A 12,113-nucleotide genomic window follows, 5' to 3' on the forward strand; every position below is an offset into this window, starting at 1 on the left:
GGTAGACTGATATCAGCGAGGGAAAAGACATCACTGCTGCTTGTGCTGCTGTTCCAATTCCTTACCCTCAGGGATCCTCATACCGGCCTTTCTCGCCTTGTCCACCACCGCGCTCGCCTGCAACAGCATCGGTCGATCGATCATGGTCATCCCGCCCCCCTTCTCCTGCAATCCGTACGCTCCTCTGTTCTCGCCCTGACTGGCGTGTTCGTAGAGGTGCAGGATCGTTGCTGCTCTGTCGACGGCCTCTTGCGTCGGGTTGAACGTGTCTTGAATCGCATCCACCTGAACTGGGTGGATGGCCTGCTTGCCGTCGTACCCGAGCTGTTTGGCTTCTTGCGCTTCTTCGACGAGGTAGTCTTGGTCCTTGTAGTCGATGCACACCATGTCGATGGCGGACAGGTTGTATGCCTTGGCGATGGTGGCCATGTGAGCTCGTGGGAAGAGGAGGGATTTTCGATCGCGGGTGCGCAGGATCCCCGTCGAGGCACAGTAGTCTTCGGAAGCGAAGAGCAGCGCTACCACCTGCGCTACCGGTGTTTTTGTAGCATTTGAAGCCAGTTCTCCTGAGAAGGGATCCTGTCCTAATCCTTCCCGAATCGTCTCGACGATCCTCGGCATCCTCAACAAGCTCGCAGCAGACTCGACGGACAACACCAACGCCAACGGTCCCACCTCGTCCAACGTCGATCCGTCCCTCAACGCTTTCGCCTTCTCCACGATCAGCCTCACATCCTCCTCGTGCTCCACCTTGGGCACCACGATCGCCTGCAACTGACGGCTAGGCAGGATCATGTCCAGATCGTCTTCTGCCAGCGCTCGTGCCTCGGAAGGTGGGTTGATGCGCACCGCCAGCTCCGGGCCGGGACGAGCGGCAGCTTCGAGCGCCAGGAACACGGTCTCGCGTGCAGAGCCCTTCTTGTGCGCTGCCACCGAGTCTTCGAGGTCAAAAATGATGGTATCGGCGGAAGAGGATTGCGATTTCTTGATCATCTTTTCCGACGAGCCGGGGACGTACAAAAGCGATCGACGCGAGCGGGAGATGACATCGTGGTGTGGTGGTGAAGAAGGTGGTGGATTGGGTGGAGAAGAAGCAGCCGTGGATGCTTTTGCGGAAGGAGACGATGATGGAGGGGCAGCGGTTGAGGCGTGCCTGGTGGTGTTGTCGCTTAGCGTGGGCAGTCGAGCCAAAGATTTGGTCGGCGGACGTGGCAGCAGCGATGTTGTCAGTGTCCGTGGTCTGACCAGCATCGACACGGATCGGTGCAGGCTTCGTGTGACCGTCATTCTAGCACGATGATGGATGGATGATGGAAGCTGGTCGAGACGAACGATGACAAAGAGAATGCGTTCCATCATCTCGTGGCTTCGACTTGGGCGCTATTTTGCGGTGTTACAATCCAGACGCTTCGACAATGCCCGCGGTAATACGCATCACAAATTGACTCGGCATCAGGCCTCTCTCCTGTCAAAATGTAGAGCGCTGCAGTTGTGTTCGCGCAAATGCACGGACCGCAGGCTGGCTGCCGTCCTAGATACCGATATCAGCCCGGATTTGAAGCTGCAACAAACCAAAAAAATCGATGACTCGTTCGACCTCCTCTACCTACCAAACCATCATCCATCTCGTTCGCCGTCATCGTCTGCTGCATCTGGATCCTACAAATCGCACCCAACAATGACCGACGCCGCTCCACCTCCCGCTGCCACTGGCCAAGCAGCTCCCGAGCTATCCTCTCTCGCCGAAACCTTTGCCAGCACCAACCTCTCCTCACCCCTTCAGCATGACGACACCTCCTCCACCCTCTCTCGTCGCGGCGCCGTCGGTTCGCAATTTAAGCTTCCCGAAGGATTTCGCCGTCTACTCGCCAACATGTACGACCCCGTCACCAACCCCACGGGGATCATCAATGCCGGCATCGCCGACAACTCGCTCTGTCGCACCGAGCTGCTCGAGTTCTTCCTCGCAAAGGATCGTCTCCACCTCTCCCCCGCAGATATGACGTACGCCAACCGCCTCACCTCATCCACACGTCTGCTTGAGGCGATCGCTTCGCTGTTCAACGATTACAAGCCGGATTGGCCCGAGGGGGATGCGTCTCCGTTGCCGATCAAGAAGGTGGAAGTGGATCATATTGCGATCGCTAGTGGAGCTACAGGTGTTCTGGACGAGTTGTTTTGGAATTTGTGCGATGAAGGGGATGGTGTGCTGTTGAGTGCTCCGTACTACAATGCGTTTGATAATGATCTCACGAACAGAGCGAAGGCGAAGATCGTTCAGGTGAACCTACCCGGATCCTCAGAAGATTCTTCGGCCGTGAATCTTTTCACCGCATCGACCGTTCAAGCTTACGAAGAAGCCTATGCCACCGCAACCTCTTCTGGCATTCCCGTCAAAGCTCTCCTCCTGTGCAATCCTCACAATCCCACCGGAACCATCTACCCGCGCTCCACCGTCATCGCCCTTGCCAAATTCGCCGCCTCCCACCACCTCCATTTCGTCTCGGACGAGATCTACGCCCGATCCACCTTCCCCACCTCTACCAACCCGCACCCACCCTTGTTCGAGAGCATCCTGTCCATCGATGTTCGGAAGGAATGTGGGTTGGATCCAGCGTACGTGCACGTTGTTACTTCTGCATCGAAGGATTTCGCGGTGAACGGGTTCCGACTCGGTGTGTTGGTGACACAGCACAATGCGGCGTTGCAGAGGGCCATGGCGAGCATCGGAAGTTTGAGTCAATCTGCTTCGCCTGCAGCGAGTCTGTGGACGACTCTGTTGCAAGACCAAAAGTTCTTGAAGTGGTATTTTAGGGAAAATAGAAGACGTCTCTCTCTCGCCTACCAACACAGTATCGAGTTTTTCGAACATCACTCTATTCCGTACTGGAACAGCAACGCTGGGTTCTTCCTCATGATCAACCTACGAAAATACTGTGGCATCACGCAAGACATGGACGAACAAACGGCACGAGCGAAGGAAGCAAAGTTTCTAGACAAGTTGATCGACGGTGGCGTGCTGATCAGTCCCGGCACCATCTATCACTTCCCCACGCCCGGTTGGTTCAGGTTCACGTTCAGCCAGAATCCGAAGACGTTGAAGTTGACGTTCGACAGGTTGGAGAAGGTGATGGGTGTCGAAGGAGGGGAGAGTTGTGAAGCCAAGAGGGGGATATTGGATTTCGGGGATGGGGAGGAGAAGGTGGGGAAGGGGGCAGGGCGGTTGAAGCGGTTGATGTCGAGGTGAGGGGTTGGAGATTTCTTCGGTATGGCCACTTGTGCACAGTCTGGTCATTGTAGATCGCGAGGAAATGACGTTTCTATCCACTCTATTGCCTTTCGAACCGAGAGAACGGTGCTTGGGTGTGCAGATCATTTCCGCCTACCGTTCGAAATGTCTCCTTCATCGTCATCGTCATCAGCCTCGATGGAAATGACATGTTGAGGACCCTGCAACAACTCGTCCTCCTCATCAACATCCTTCCTCTTCCCCGCCATCTTGCCCTTCGGGCCACCAGCCATGCCTCCCTTTCCTCTCGCGTCTCCCGCACCTCTCGCACTCCTCCTCGGCAGCTCATCCTCATCATCCTCCTCAATCTCCCCCGCTCTCCCTCCCTCTCTCCTACTATTTCTTCCCTCCGCCTTGCTCCTCATCGCCTCCTCCTCCTCCTGCGTCTTGTCCCTGTACAACCTGCTCTGCCCCAAAATCGCCAAATCCACACTCAACTGGAACACCGCACAGCTCGTAAACTGCGCCGGGCTGCCCTTCAACACGAAATACAACAATTTGAACGAATCGCCTCCCAACCATCCGAACAGCACACTCGATCGGAACCCCGCGAGACTCTTCCTGCGGTAGTTGGCGATGAGCTGCGGAATGGGTAGCGTCGACTCCAGCCCGAGAGCAATGTACCCGAGCAAGGAGATGAAGGTGGAGGAGGTGGAGAGGGGGATGTAGAGGATGAGGAGGAGGAGGATGTAGAGGAAGAGGAAGACGAGGTACGAGTTGTAGTCGGACCACTGCCAGAAGTTGAGCGGTCTTGAGGAGGTGGATGGGATGAGTTGGGATAAGATGGATTTGACGCGTGAGGTGGGAGTAGTAGTGGTGGCGGCGGTGTTGGGTGCAGGAAGACCTGATGAGGTGTTGTACGAGGAATGGTCGGTCGACGACACCCTTCCATAGGACGTCGAACCGCCATTCCCACCCCTGAACATAGCACCCAGTGTCACCAACAGCGGCTGCTTGTTCGCGTATCCCTCCTCCTCCTCTTGCTCTTCCGCCTCCCTTGTCTCTGCCTCGTTCAAGTCCATCAAATCCCTCTCCATACTCGTCTCGCCCTGTCCCTGCTGCTGCTCCTCCTCCGCTGCACCATCAAACACAACCCTGGCACCATCACTGCTGATGCTCTTGCTCCACCTGCCCACCGGTCTGTACCGGATGCACAGGTACAACAGCCCCAACTGAGCGGCGATCATCAGCATACTCTGCAGCAGCAGCGCGAATTCGAACCGCTCGCCGAGCCAGAAGAAGCATCGCGTGATGTTGGCGATGAGCAGGACGGCGCACACGTCGTGCGAGAATCCGCGCGCGTCCTGTTTGCGGTGGATGGAGTAGGCTTGATCTGCGTACACGAGGGGTGCGCCTAGCGCCATGCCTAGGGAGGCGAGGGTCGATATGCTCATGGTGGAGACCACGATGATACGGTGTATAGCTTCAAGATGGGAAGGGTAGTGGTGGTCGTGGTGGAAGAAGGAGAAGTGACAGAGGTTGGTCAAAGCGCTTTGATTCGGCGAAGGATTGAATTTTGTAACCCTTATTTTTCGCCAACATTTTTCGATTTTGCGCTCAATTCCGCTCGCCATCACGCACCACCGACACAACGCATTTACTACGAACGCCTGCTCTTTCTCAGTCAGAATCAGAACCGACGCAATCTCTTTGTGCTCCAAGTCGAACGGCACCAGCTTGATTGCACGTGGTCAACGTCCTCTACATTCTTCCCCCTGCAGCCGTTGGCACCGGCAACGCTCTGGCCGGAGGCGCACTCAACGTCTTGCTCTTGTCCGCAAACTCCCTCACCACAATATCGCACTTGACCGTCTCGCACAACTTCTTGCTGCTCTCCTTGACCGCCCTCGGGAACAGCTCCAACCCCGCCGCTCTCTCCACCGTCTCCACGGGCACGGCAAAGCTCTCCAACTTGGCCTCGTTCGGGATCACACTGTTCGGCATGACAAACGCACCCAACGCCATCAACCCGCTTCCATGACCCAACCCTACTTTGCCCAGTGCGCCCTTCCATTCCGGTTTCGGTCCTGGTGCGGGGAGCGAGTCTTTTGCCTCACCGATGCCCAAGATGACTTTGGCAAAGTGCGTGGGTACGGCGACGTTGGGAGGGGTTCCGATGACTTCGTAGTTGACGCGGAATTTTCCATCGGGGTATTGGCGAGGGAGGTAGAGGGGGATGGTGAAGACGTACAGATCGGCGAAGCGAGACGTGAGACGACGGACAAAGTCTTCGGTGTGAGCCCAGTAGTCTCGATTCATCCCGACGCCCACTTGAGGTGCAATATTCGTGAGCAGGAAGGTCTCATCCATCGCGAGCTGCGAGGACTTGGCATCGGCAGCAGGAACCATGTGTCCTCGATCGTAGCCCGAACGAAAGTAGTCGGCCATCTTGGCACGAAACATCTCGGGAATGCGAAGGTCTTCCTTGAAGACGGAATTGGATCGATCGGATTTAGGTGCATTCGGTGGTCGTTGAAGCGACGCCGAGGTGAGGTGCTCCGCGGTCCAGGAGGGGTGACGCAGTCGACGGTCGTAGGAGGAAACGTACGCGGCGTGATGGAGAAAGTCGGAGACAGGTCCGGGGTAGCCAGCTGGTCCGAGCTGGTCGGAGGCTGTGAAGCCGGAGTCGACGACGGCTGTGGGTGGGGTCGATGTGAGCGCCGGTGTGCCAGGAGATGCGGCCTGTTGGGTCGGTGCGGCTGAGGCAGGCGATGGCTTGTGGGAGCTGCTCGAAAGCAGCACGGCTCCTCCTGCTCCGACAACCAGACCGCCTGCGAAGAGACTTGCTTGCACGACGTACGACATCCTTGTATTGCGCGTACAGCTCGCGTTCGCGCGATCGTCGAGATGATGGATGATGGCAAGCAGGAAAAGCACGACGTTCCTTTTTCCACAATTGCCATCGTCGCTCGCTGCCCTTTTTTTTCTTTCGCCTTTTCTTATTTTCTTTTTCGTAGCAACCAAATTTCAAGATTCAGGGTCCAACACAACGCCAATTCAGAGACCAACACTTGAAACTATAACACTCCTCCGAACTGACGGTATCGGGCGACACAATCGATTGAACAAGTTATCATGCCTTGCATTGGCAGCATTGTATTTAGATCAAGATGATGCACGACCGCGGGCTACATCTGCCGCTTCTCCCTGTACTGCTCCATATCCTTACCCGCATTGGCATGCTTGGCCAGTTCCTTGGACCAACCCGGCAACGACCCGTACTTTTCCAGCAACTCGGCCAGCTCTGCGCGCTGCTCCTTCAGATTCGATGGCATCTCACCCCTGTACGTCCCCTCGAACAGACTGCTCAGCTGTGGCCTCTTCTTCTTCTCCGCCCTTCCCATCGCCTCGATGACCGTCTTTCGATGTTGCGTCTTCGTCTCCTCCTCCAGCGTATCGTTCCACCACCCTCGATCGGTGAGGAAGTTGCGCATGCGGTGCAAAGGATTGTCCATCTGCTTCCAGCTTTCCACGGCTTGCTTGGAACGGTAGGCGGAGGAGTCGTCGGATGTCGAGTGATGGCCGACTCGATAGGTCATGGCCTCGATCAGCACGGGACGCTGTTCCGACAGGGCTTTGGACTTGGCTGCTTTCACGGCGGAGCGCACGGCAAGTGCATCGTTGCCGTCGACTCGGAGGGTGAGCATGCCGTAGCCGGGACCACGAGAGGCGATGCCGTCGCCGCGGAACTGTTCGGCTGCGGGTGTGGAGATGGCGTAGCCGTTGTTACGGACAAAGAAGCTGTTCGCATCGAGAAGGAGGAGTAGGGCGTCAGCGAATGGTGTTTGGTCCACCTAGGAAGGACTGATGCCTTGAAAGCGTGGGATACTTACATGACCGGACTCTTTGTCGTGCTAGCGAGATTCATTCCGGCGTGGAAGTCGCCTTCGCTCGCAGCACCTTCGCCAAAGTAACAGATGACCACGTTGCCCTCCCTCCCCTTTGTCCTCTTGAGCGCGTACCCTGCACCTGCCGCCTGTGGGATCTGCGTCGCTAGCGGACTGCTGATGGTGTGAAAGTGATGCTGCGTGCTACCAAAGTGGATCGGCATCTGCCTTCCGCCGCACAGATCGTCCTCTGCACCAAACACCTGCGACATGTAATGATCGATCGAGAAATCCCTCCACAGCAACACACCGGACTCTCTGTACTGCGCAAACACTTCGTCTTTGGCGTCGAGCCCAGCAGCGCTTCCGATCACGGCGCCCTCCTCGCCGTACGAAGTCATCATGAACGAGATTCGACCCTGACGCTGCGCGTTGTAGAGGATGACGTCGATCTGTGGTAGCAGAAGCATGGTGCGGTACATCTTGACCGCTTCGTCTTGTGTGATGGAGACCATCTCGTCTGTGACTCCAGGTAGGAGGCGGCCGACACCGTCCATGAGTCGATAGGTGGGGATGCCGCCTTTGGCGTTCTGGTTGCCGGAGAGGGTTTTGGGTTTGACACTGTCGAAGAAGCTATCGTTGAGCGAGGTGAGGAAGACCGAGGATGGATGGCCGGGTAGATGTCCTTGTGGTTCGTCGCCGTCTTTGCGTAGGAGCGAGGATGAGGCGAAGGGGCGAGCCGAGTTGACATTGCAGGCGCTGACAGCGATGGGACGAGCCGACGCGCGCAGGTGGTTAGGCAAGCGCAGTCGGCTCATCGTCGAAACTGCCGAGGAGACCATGATGTGCGACGAAGTGGCGTTGGCTACCCGAATACGATGGTGCGATGGTGGTGAAGAAGAGGAGTCTGCTCAGCACGGCTCGAGCCTGCGGTAGAAGGAGTGTGGGGTAGACACTGTTCGACTCGTCCTTTCCCCGGAAAGCTGTCACAAAGCCGAGCGCCGACCTGCGTGGATCCGCCCATTCATCGGCCTTGACGGCCTCGCTCTTTGCCGACACAAGCAGTGAAAGGGTCCAGCTTGCCGTCGCCAAATCAAATTTGGGCTCAAGATGTTGCTCAGAAAGCTGTAACATTATCCCCGGCCAAAAAAACAAGTCGGTGTTGCTCTTCCTTCGCTTTCCCTCGCTTTTCACTCGCTTAGACTGTGCCAGCAAGGAGAGTGAGATCTGACCCTAGCTTCACGTTCAGGGTGTTGGGAAACCGAATCTCTCAGAGTCGCAAGGAGCTCCCTGCACGCTGGCCTTCTTGGAACGAATCAAGATTGTCGCCAACAGCATCCTCGTCTTCGAGTGCAATCCCATGAGCCACCAAGCCCGTGCCTGTCTGATGCGCCGGAACGTGGCTAGCCTCAACGAGATTTGCTTTGGCGTTGGTGCGTGCTCCTTTCGAAGGGGCCCACTCGAAGGTGCGAGGCGAGTCGCCAAGCAAATCCTGTTATGCCCACGTCGTCGATGCGAGGTCAATTTACACGTCCGCTCTCGCGCCAGATTCGCGCGCGTTTGGACGGCAGCCAGCCGCCGCCTCGTTCAGCTCGCAAAGCGAGAGAGGATCCAGACTCGAGGCTCTTTTTCTCGGCTGCCCATTGGTCGCGTCTTCGTTGCAGTGAGTCCGTGTCGGTCTCGTCTGGGACTGCCTTGGCGGAATCCAAAAGTTTACCAGCGAATTTTCATAATGCAACCGACACGCTTGGCTTGCTGGCGGGGCTCAGTTGTGGCGCCACATCTCTAAAGCAAACATCCGACTGCAGAATGCCAGCTCCGCGCCCAGCGTGCATCTCGTCCATTGTTCTTCGAAAGGCGTCGAAGCGAATCAGCATGTCTGGAAGCCACACAATGACTTGCTCATGCAGACAGCACGGATGACATCCGACGGTTTCGACCCCGGTGAATTGACAAGGGGTTGGTGCCAAGAAGAGAGAGCAAGAAATGAAGCACTTGATGAACAGGCAGGCTTTCGCCAGCCGAATGAATTCAAGGGTTCAGGTGCTGCGTGTTGCTGCTAGGCGAGTCCAGTTCAAGGGTAAGCTCGGTTTTGAAGTCGCAGCAGGCAGCAGCAGCAGCAGCAACAGCAACGGCGGGCGGCCTCGTTCGTCCGAAACCCAATTTCTGTACATTTTCGGCCCTCTGCCTGCTTAGCGCTGTGGTGTCTGTCCTGTGTCTCTCTGCGCGCTCTTCTGACGTGCGTCAGCTACAGTGTACTGTAGCTGGCTGAATGCGAGTGAATGCAAATAATGGCTGAGCATATTTTCTCTTCTGCTCGTCACCGTCCTTGTCGTCGTCGCTGTCGTCGTCGACGTTATCGTCGCTCTTCTCTCCCATCATCACTTCCGTCCCGTCATCACCCCATCTTTCCTCTTCCATCCTCCCCGACGTTTCGTTCTCGTTCTTCTCATTCTTCTTCTTACTCCGTCTCGATCGTGTTCCACCGACCCCTGCCCTTGCTCGCCACAACCTCCTCTCTCCCGCTTCACTTTGGTATCAAGTTCTCGCCTTTTCCACATCTCCTGTCAAAAACCACATCAAATAGTCACGCACTCTTGGCTTCCGAAACGTTTCCCATCAACTCTTCCCTCCAGTCTCTCTCTTTTGCTGCTTTAGCACTCCTCGAGTCGCTTTAAAAGTGACAAAGCCCACGTAAATTCCTCAGCGTCAACTCTGCTCCAGAGCCACATCGCCATTTCTCGACCACACACTGCGGCTTTTCTGCTAGTGCTAACTTGCGGTCTTCTGCCCGTGAAACGTGACGTAGTACTTCACGGCCTTGTCGCAGCAAGCCCAGTGCCCGACGCTCTCAACTTCTCGTCCACCTTCCGGTCGAATTCATATCTCGCACCGACATCCACCCACCTCGCCGCTTTCGAGTCGGCAAACAATCGGTCTATCCCATCGACCAACGTCTACATCCGCCCATCCTTCGGCGACTTTTCTTTCTGATCGCAACAAGGTCTATATTCACCTTGCAGCACAGTGCTCGCTGTTTCGACTCAGCTGTCATCTCGGTCCAGCTGCCTCGTCGACAACCACATCCTCGTCACTCGCCATCTGCCTTTGCCCACAAACAACTTTCCCGCCAGCTTGCATCAACCTTGCAGCTGCTCTCGACCTTTCCCCAACCTCCATCGCTTACGAGCATCCATCGCCTATTTTGCTTCGGCTTGCCGTCGTCACTATCTGCGCACTCACCCTGGCTCTCTTTGCGGCCAATACACTCAAACAAAGCGTTGATCGCAGACTGCAGAGCAAGTCTCTTCCTTCGCTTTCCACCAACCAAGCATATCCGAGTCTCGTTTTCTCGGTTCGACCAAGGCCTTGAATCAACAATACAATATACCTGCTTCCTCAACAGCACTTTTCGAGATCTCCTCTCCTCCACGATACCTCTGGCTCTCAACACATTGACCGGGCTCTTTCACAATCTTTGCCAGACGTGTAATAACAACAATCGATCCTTCAACAACTTCGGCCGGGAGCCACACCTACATCGCACATCTCCATTCCGATACCCTCCGACCCGATCGCAAAGATGAACACTTCTAATCAACAGTACTACGGCTCCAACGCCTACTCGAACCGCTCCGACCTCATCTCTGGTCTTCGCACCGAGGGTCTCGGTCTCGGCTCCATCTTCCCATCGCAGACCAACTCGCAGCAGTCGAGCGGCCGCAACAGCACCACACCTCCCTATCAGCAGCAGCAGCAGCAGCAGCAGCAGCAGCAGCAGCAGCAGCAGCAGCAGATGGCCAATCACCGTCAACAGCAGAACAACGTTTTCAGAGCCCAAGACTCGCTTCGCGACATCTCGGCTCTGCAGGCTAGTCTTGAGGACCAGCTCGCTGCCATGCGTCTGCAGTCCAGCCTTTCGCTCGGTCAGTCGGATGCACAGTCTGGCTACCAAGTATACCAGACTGGCTACGGTCATCAACAGCAACAGCATCAGCAGCATCAGTATGCTCAGCACAACGGACACAGCCAGCAGCAGCAGCAGCAGCAACAATACATGCAGATGCAGCTGCAGCAACAGTTTGCTCAGCAGCAGGCGGCAGTGCAGCAGCAGCAGATGGAGCTGCTCCGTCTTCAAGCGATTCAGAAGCAGCAGCAGCAGCAGCAGCAGCAGTACGGAGGCCATGGTCAATACAACCAGCAACAGCTTGCTGCTCAGCAGCGCTTCCTTCTCTCCCAGCTGCAAGGCGGCAACAGCGACGATCACGCAGCTCTGATGAACCAGGCTCACGTTGCCGCCGCGTCGGCGCAGGAGCAAAGGCAAGCCGCTCAAGCTAGCATCCAAGCCAGCCTCCGACAGCGTCAGGTTCAACAGCTGTACCAGACCATGGGTCTTGACAACGACGCGACTGGTTCCGGCTATTATAACTCTGTCCAGCAAGGAATGCAGCCACAGCAGCCGCAGCATCAGCAGACACAGCAGCAACTGCAGCTGCAAAACATTCTCAACCGTCACGCTCGCCAGGTCAGCAGCGAGGGCCCGTCACCCTCACGTACGCCGTTGGAACAGCGAAGCTGGCGAGGAGGTGCTTTGCCCCATCAAGACAGGATGCCTACGCCTCCGGGTCAGCGAGGCGCGTCGCCAGCATCGAGCGTGCACTCTCGTAGAGGCGTGCGGCCTTCGTCGGGCACGGCGGACAGCATCCTCTCGATGCGCTCGCGCACCATGACGCCTTCGATCGTGATCGACGACAGCGCCTCGGAAAGCTCGCGTGCTCACTCCGAATACGACCAGGTTGAGGGTGATCAGACGCCCGAGACGAGCGAAGAGAATGTTGAGGTCAACACGCCGGCTGGCAAAGGCTTGTCGAGCACCCCCAGGCCGCACAATTCGGTGACGATGGCACAGTCGCAAGGCGGTGCCAACAACAGTCGGTACGGCTCGTTGGGTCGTGGTGTGGCGAGCGCTCCACCGTCGACCAGCACGACGCCGCCGA

At 56.7% G+C, this 12,113-nt stretch overlaps 8 protein-coding genes across 8 annotated transcripts in view; 4 read left to right on the forward strand and 4 right to left on the reverse strand.

Annotated features, from left to right (window-relative positions):
- Positions 1 to 30: 30 nt before the first annotated feature.
- On the reverse strand, positions 31 to 993 carry PHSY_002222 (hypothetical protein; the record flags this gene model as incomplete). Its single annotated transcript, XM_012332846.1, has 1 exon — positions 31 to 993. The coding sequence occupies one exon, from the start codon at positions 991 to 993 to the stop codon at positions 31 to 33; it is 963 nt and encodes a 320-aa protein (XP_012188236.1).
- A 49-nt stretch (positions 994 to 1,042) lies between these two features.
- PHSY_002223 (hypothetical protein) lies at positions 1,043 to 1,300 on the forward strand (the record flags this gene model as incomplete). Its single annotated transcript, XM_012332847.1, has 1 exon — positions 1,043 to 1,300. One exon carries the CDS (start codon positions 1,043 to 1,045, stop codon positions 1,298 to 1,300), a length of 258 nt encoding a protein of 85 aa, XP_012188237.1.
- A 33-nt stretch (positions 1,301 to 1,333) lies between these two features.
- PHSY_002224 (aspartate aminotransferase) lies at positions 1,334 to 3,247 on the forward strand (the record flags this gene model as incomplete). Its single annotated transcript, XM_012332848.1, has 1 exon — positions 1,334 to 3,247. The coding sequence occupies one exon, from the start codon at positions 1,334 to 1,336 to the stop codon at positions 3,245 to 3,247; it is 1,914 nt and encodes a 637-aa protein (XP_012188238.1).
- A 125-nt stretch (positions 3,248 to 3,372) lies between these two features.
- On the reverse strand, positions 3,373 to 4,653 carry PHSY_002225 (pq loop repeat protein; the record flags this gene model as incomplete). The annotated part of the gene is made up of 1 exon (XM_012332849.1): positions 3,373 to 4,653. The coding sequence occupies one exon, from the start codon at positions 4,651 to 4,653 to the stop codon at positions 3,373 to 3,375; it is 1,281 nt and encodes a 426-aa protein (XP_012188239.1).
- Positions 4,654 to 4,990: 337 nt separating this feature from the next.
- On the reverse strand, positions 4,991 to 6,094 carry PHSY_002226 (nuclease; the record flags this gene model as incomplete). The annotated part of the gene is made up of 1 exon (XM_012332850.1): positions 4,991 to 6,094. One exon carries the CDS (start codon positions 6,092 to 6,094, stop codon positions 4,991 to 4,993), a length of 1,104 nt encoding a protein of 367 aa, XP_012188240.1.
- A 323-nt stretch (positions 6,095 to 6,417) lies between these two features.
- On the reverse strand, positions 6,418 to 7,934 carry PHSY_002227 (hypothetical protein; the record flags this gene model as incomplete). Its single annotated transcript, XM_012332851.1, has 2 exons — positions 6,418 to 7,030; positions 7,123 to 7,934. 2 exons carry the CDS (start codon positions 7,932 to 7,934, stop codon positions 6,418 to 6,420), a joined length of 1,425 nt encoding a protein of 474 aa, XP_012188241.1.
- Positions 7,935 to 9,141: 1,207 nt separating this feature from the next.
- Positions 9,142 to 10,110, forward strand: PHSY_002228 (hypothetical protein; the record flags this gene model as incomplete). Its single annotated transcript, XM_012332852.1, has 2 exons — positions 9,142 to 9,196; positions 9,947 to 10,110. 2 exons carry the CDS (start codon positions 9,142 to 9,144, stop codon positions 10,108 to 10,110), a joined length of 219 nt encoding a protein of 72 aa, XP_012188242.1.
- Positions 10,111 to 10,699: 589 nt separating this feature from the next.
- PHSY_002229 (hypothetical protein) overlaps positions 10,700 to 12,113 on the forward strand; it is a gene marked incomplete at both ends in the record, with an annotated part of 1,593 nt that continues 179 nt past the window's right edge. Inside the window, one exon of the mRNA XM_012332853.1 lies at positions 10,700 to 12,113. This exon is cut by the window's right edge and continues 179 nt beyond it. Within this exon, the coding sequence (XP_012188243.1) occupies positions 10,700 to 12,113 (1,414 nt within the window).

The sequence above is a fragment of the Pseudozyma hubeiensis genome (assembly GCF_000403515.1).
Source record: "Pseudozyma hubeiensis SY62 DNA, scaffold: PHS22, whole genome shotgun sequence".
NCBI classification, from domain to species: Eukaryota; Fungi; Basidiomycota; class Ustilaginomycetes; order Ustilaginales; family Ustilaginaceae; genus Pseudozyma; species Pseudozyma hubeiensis.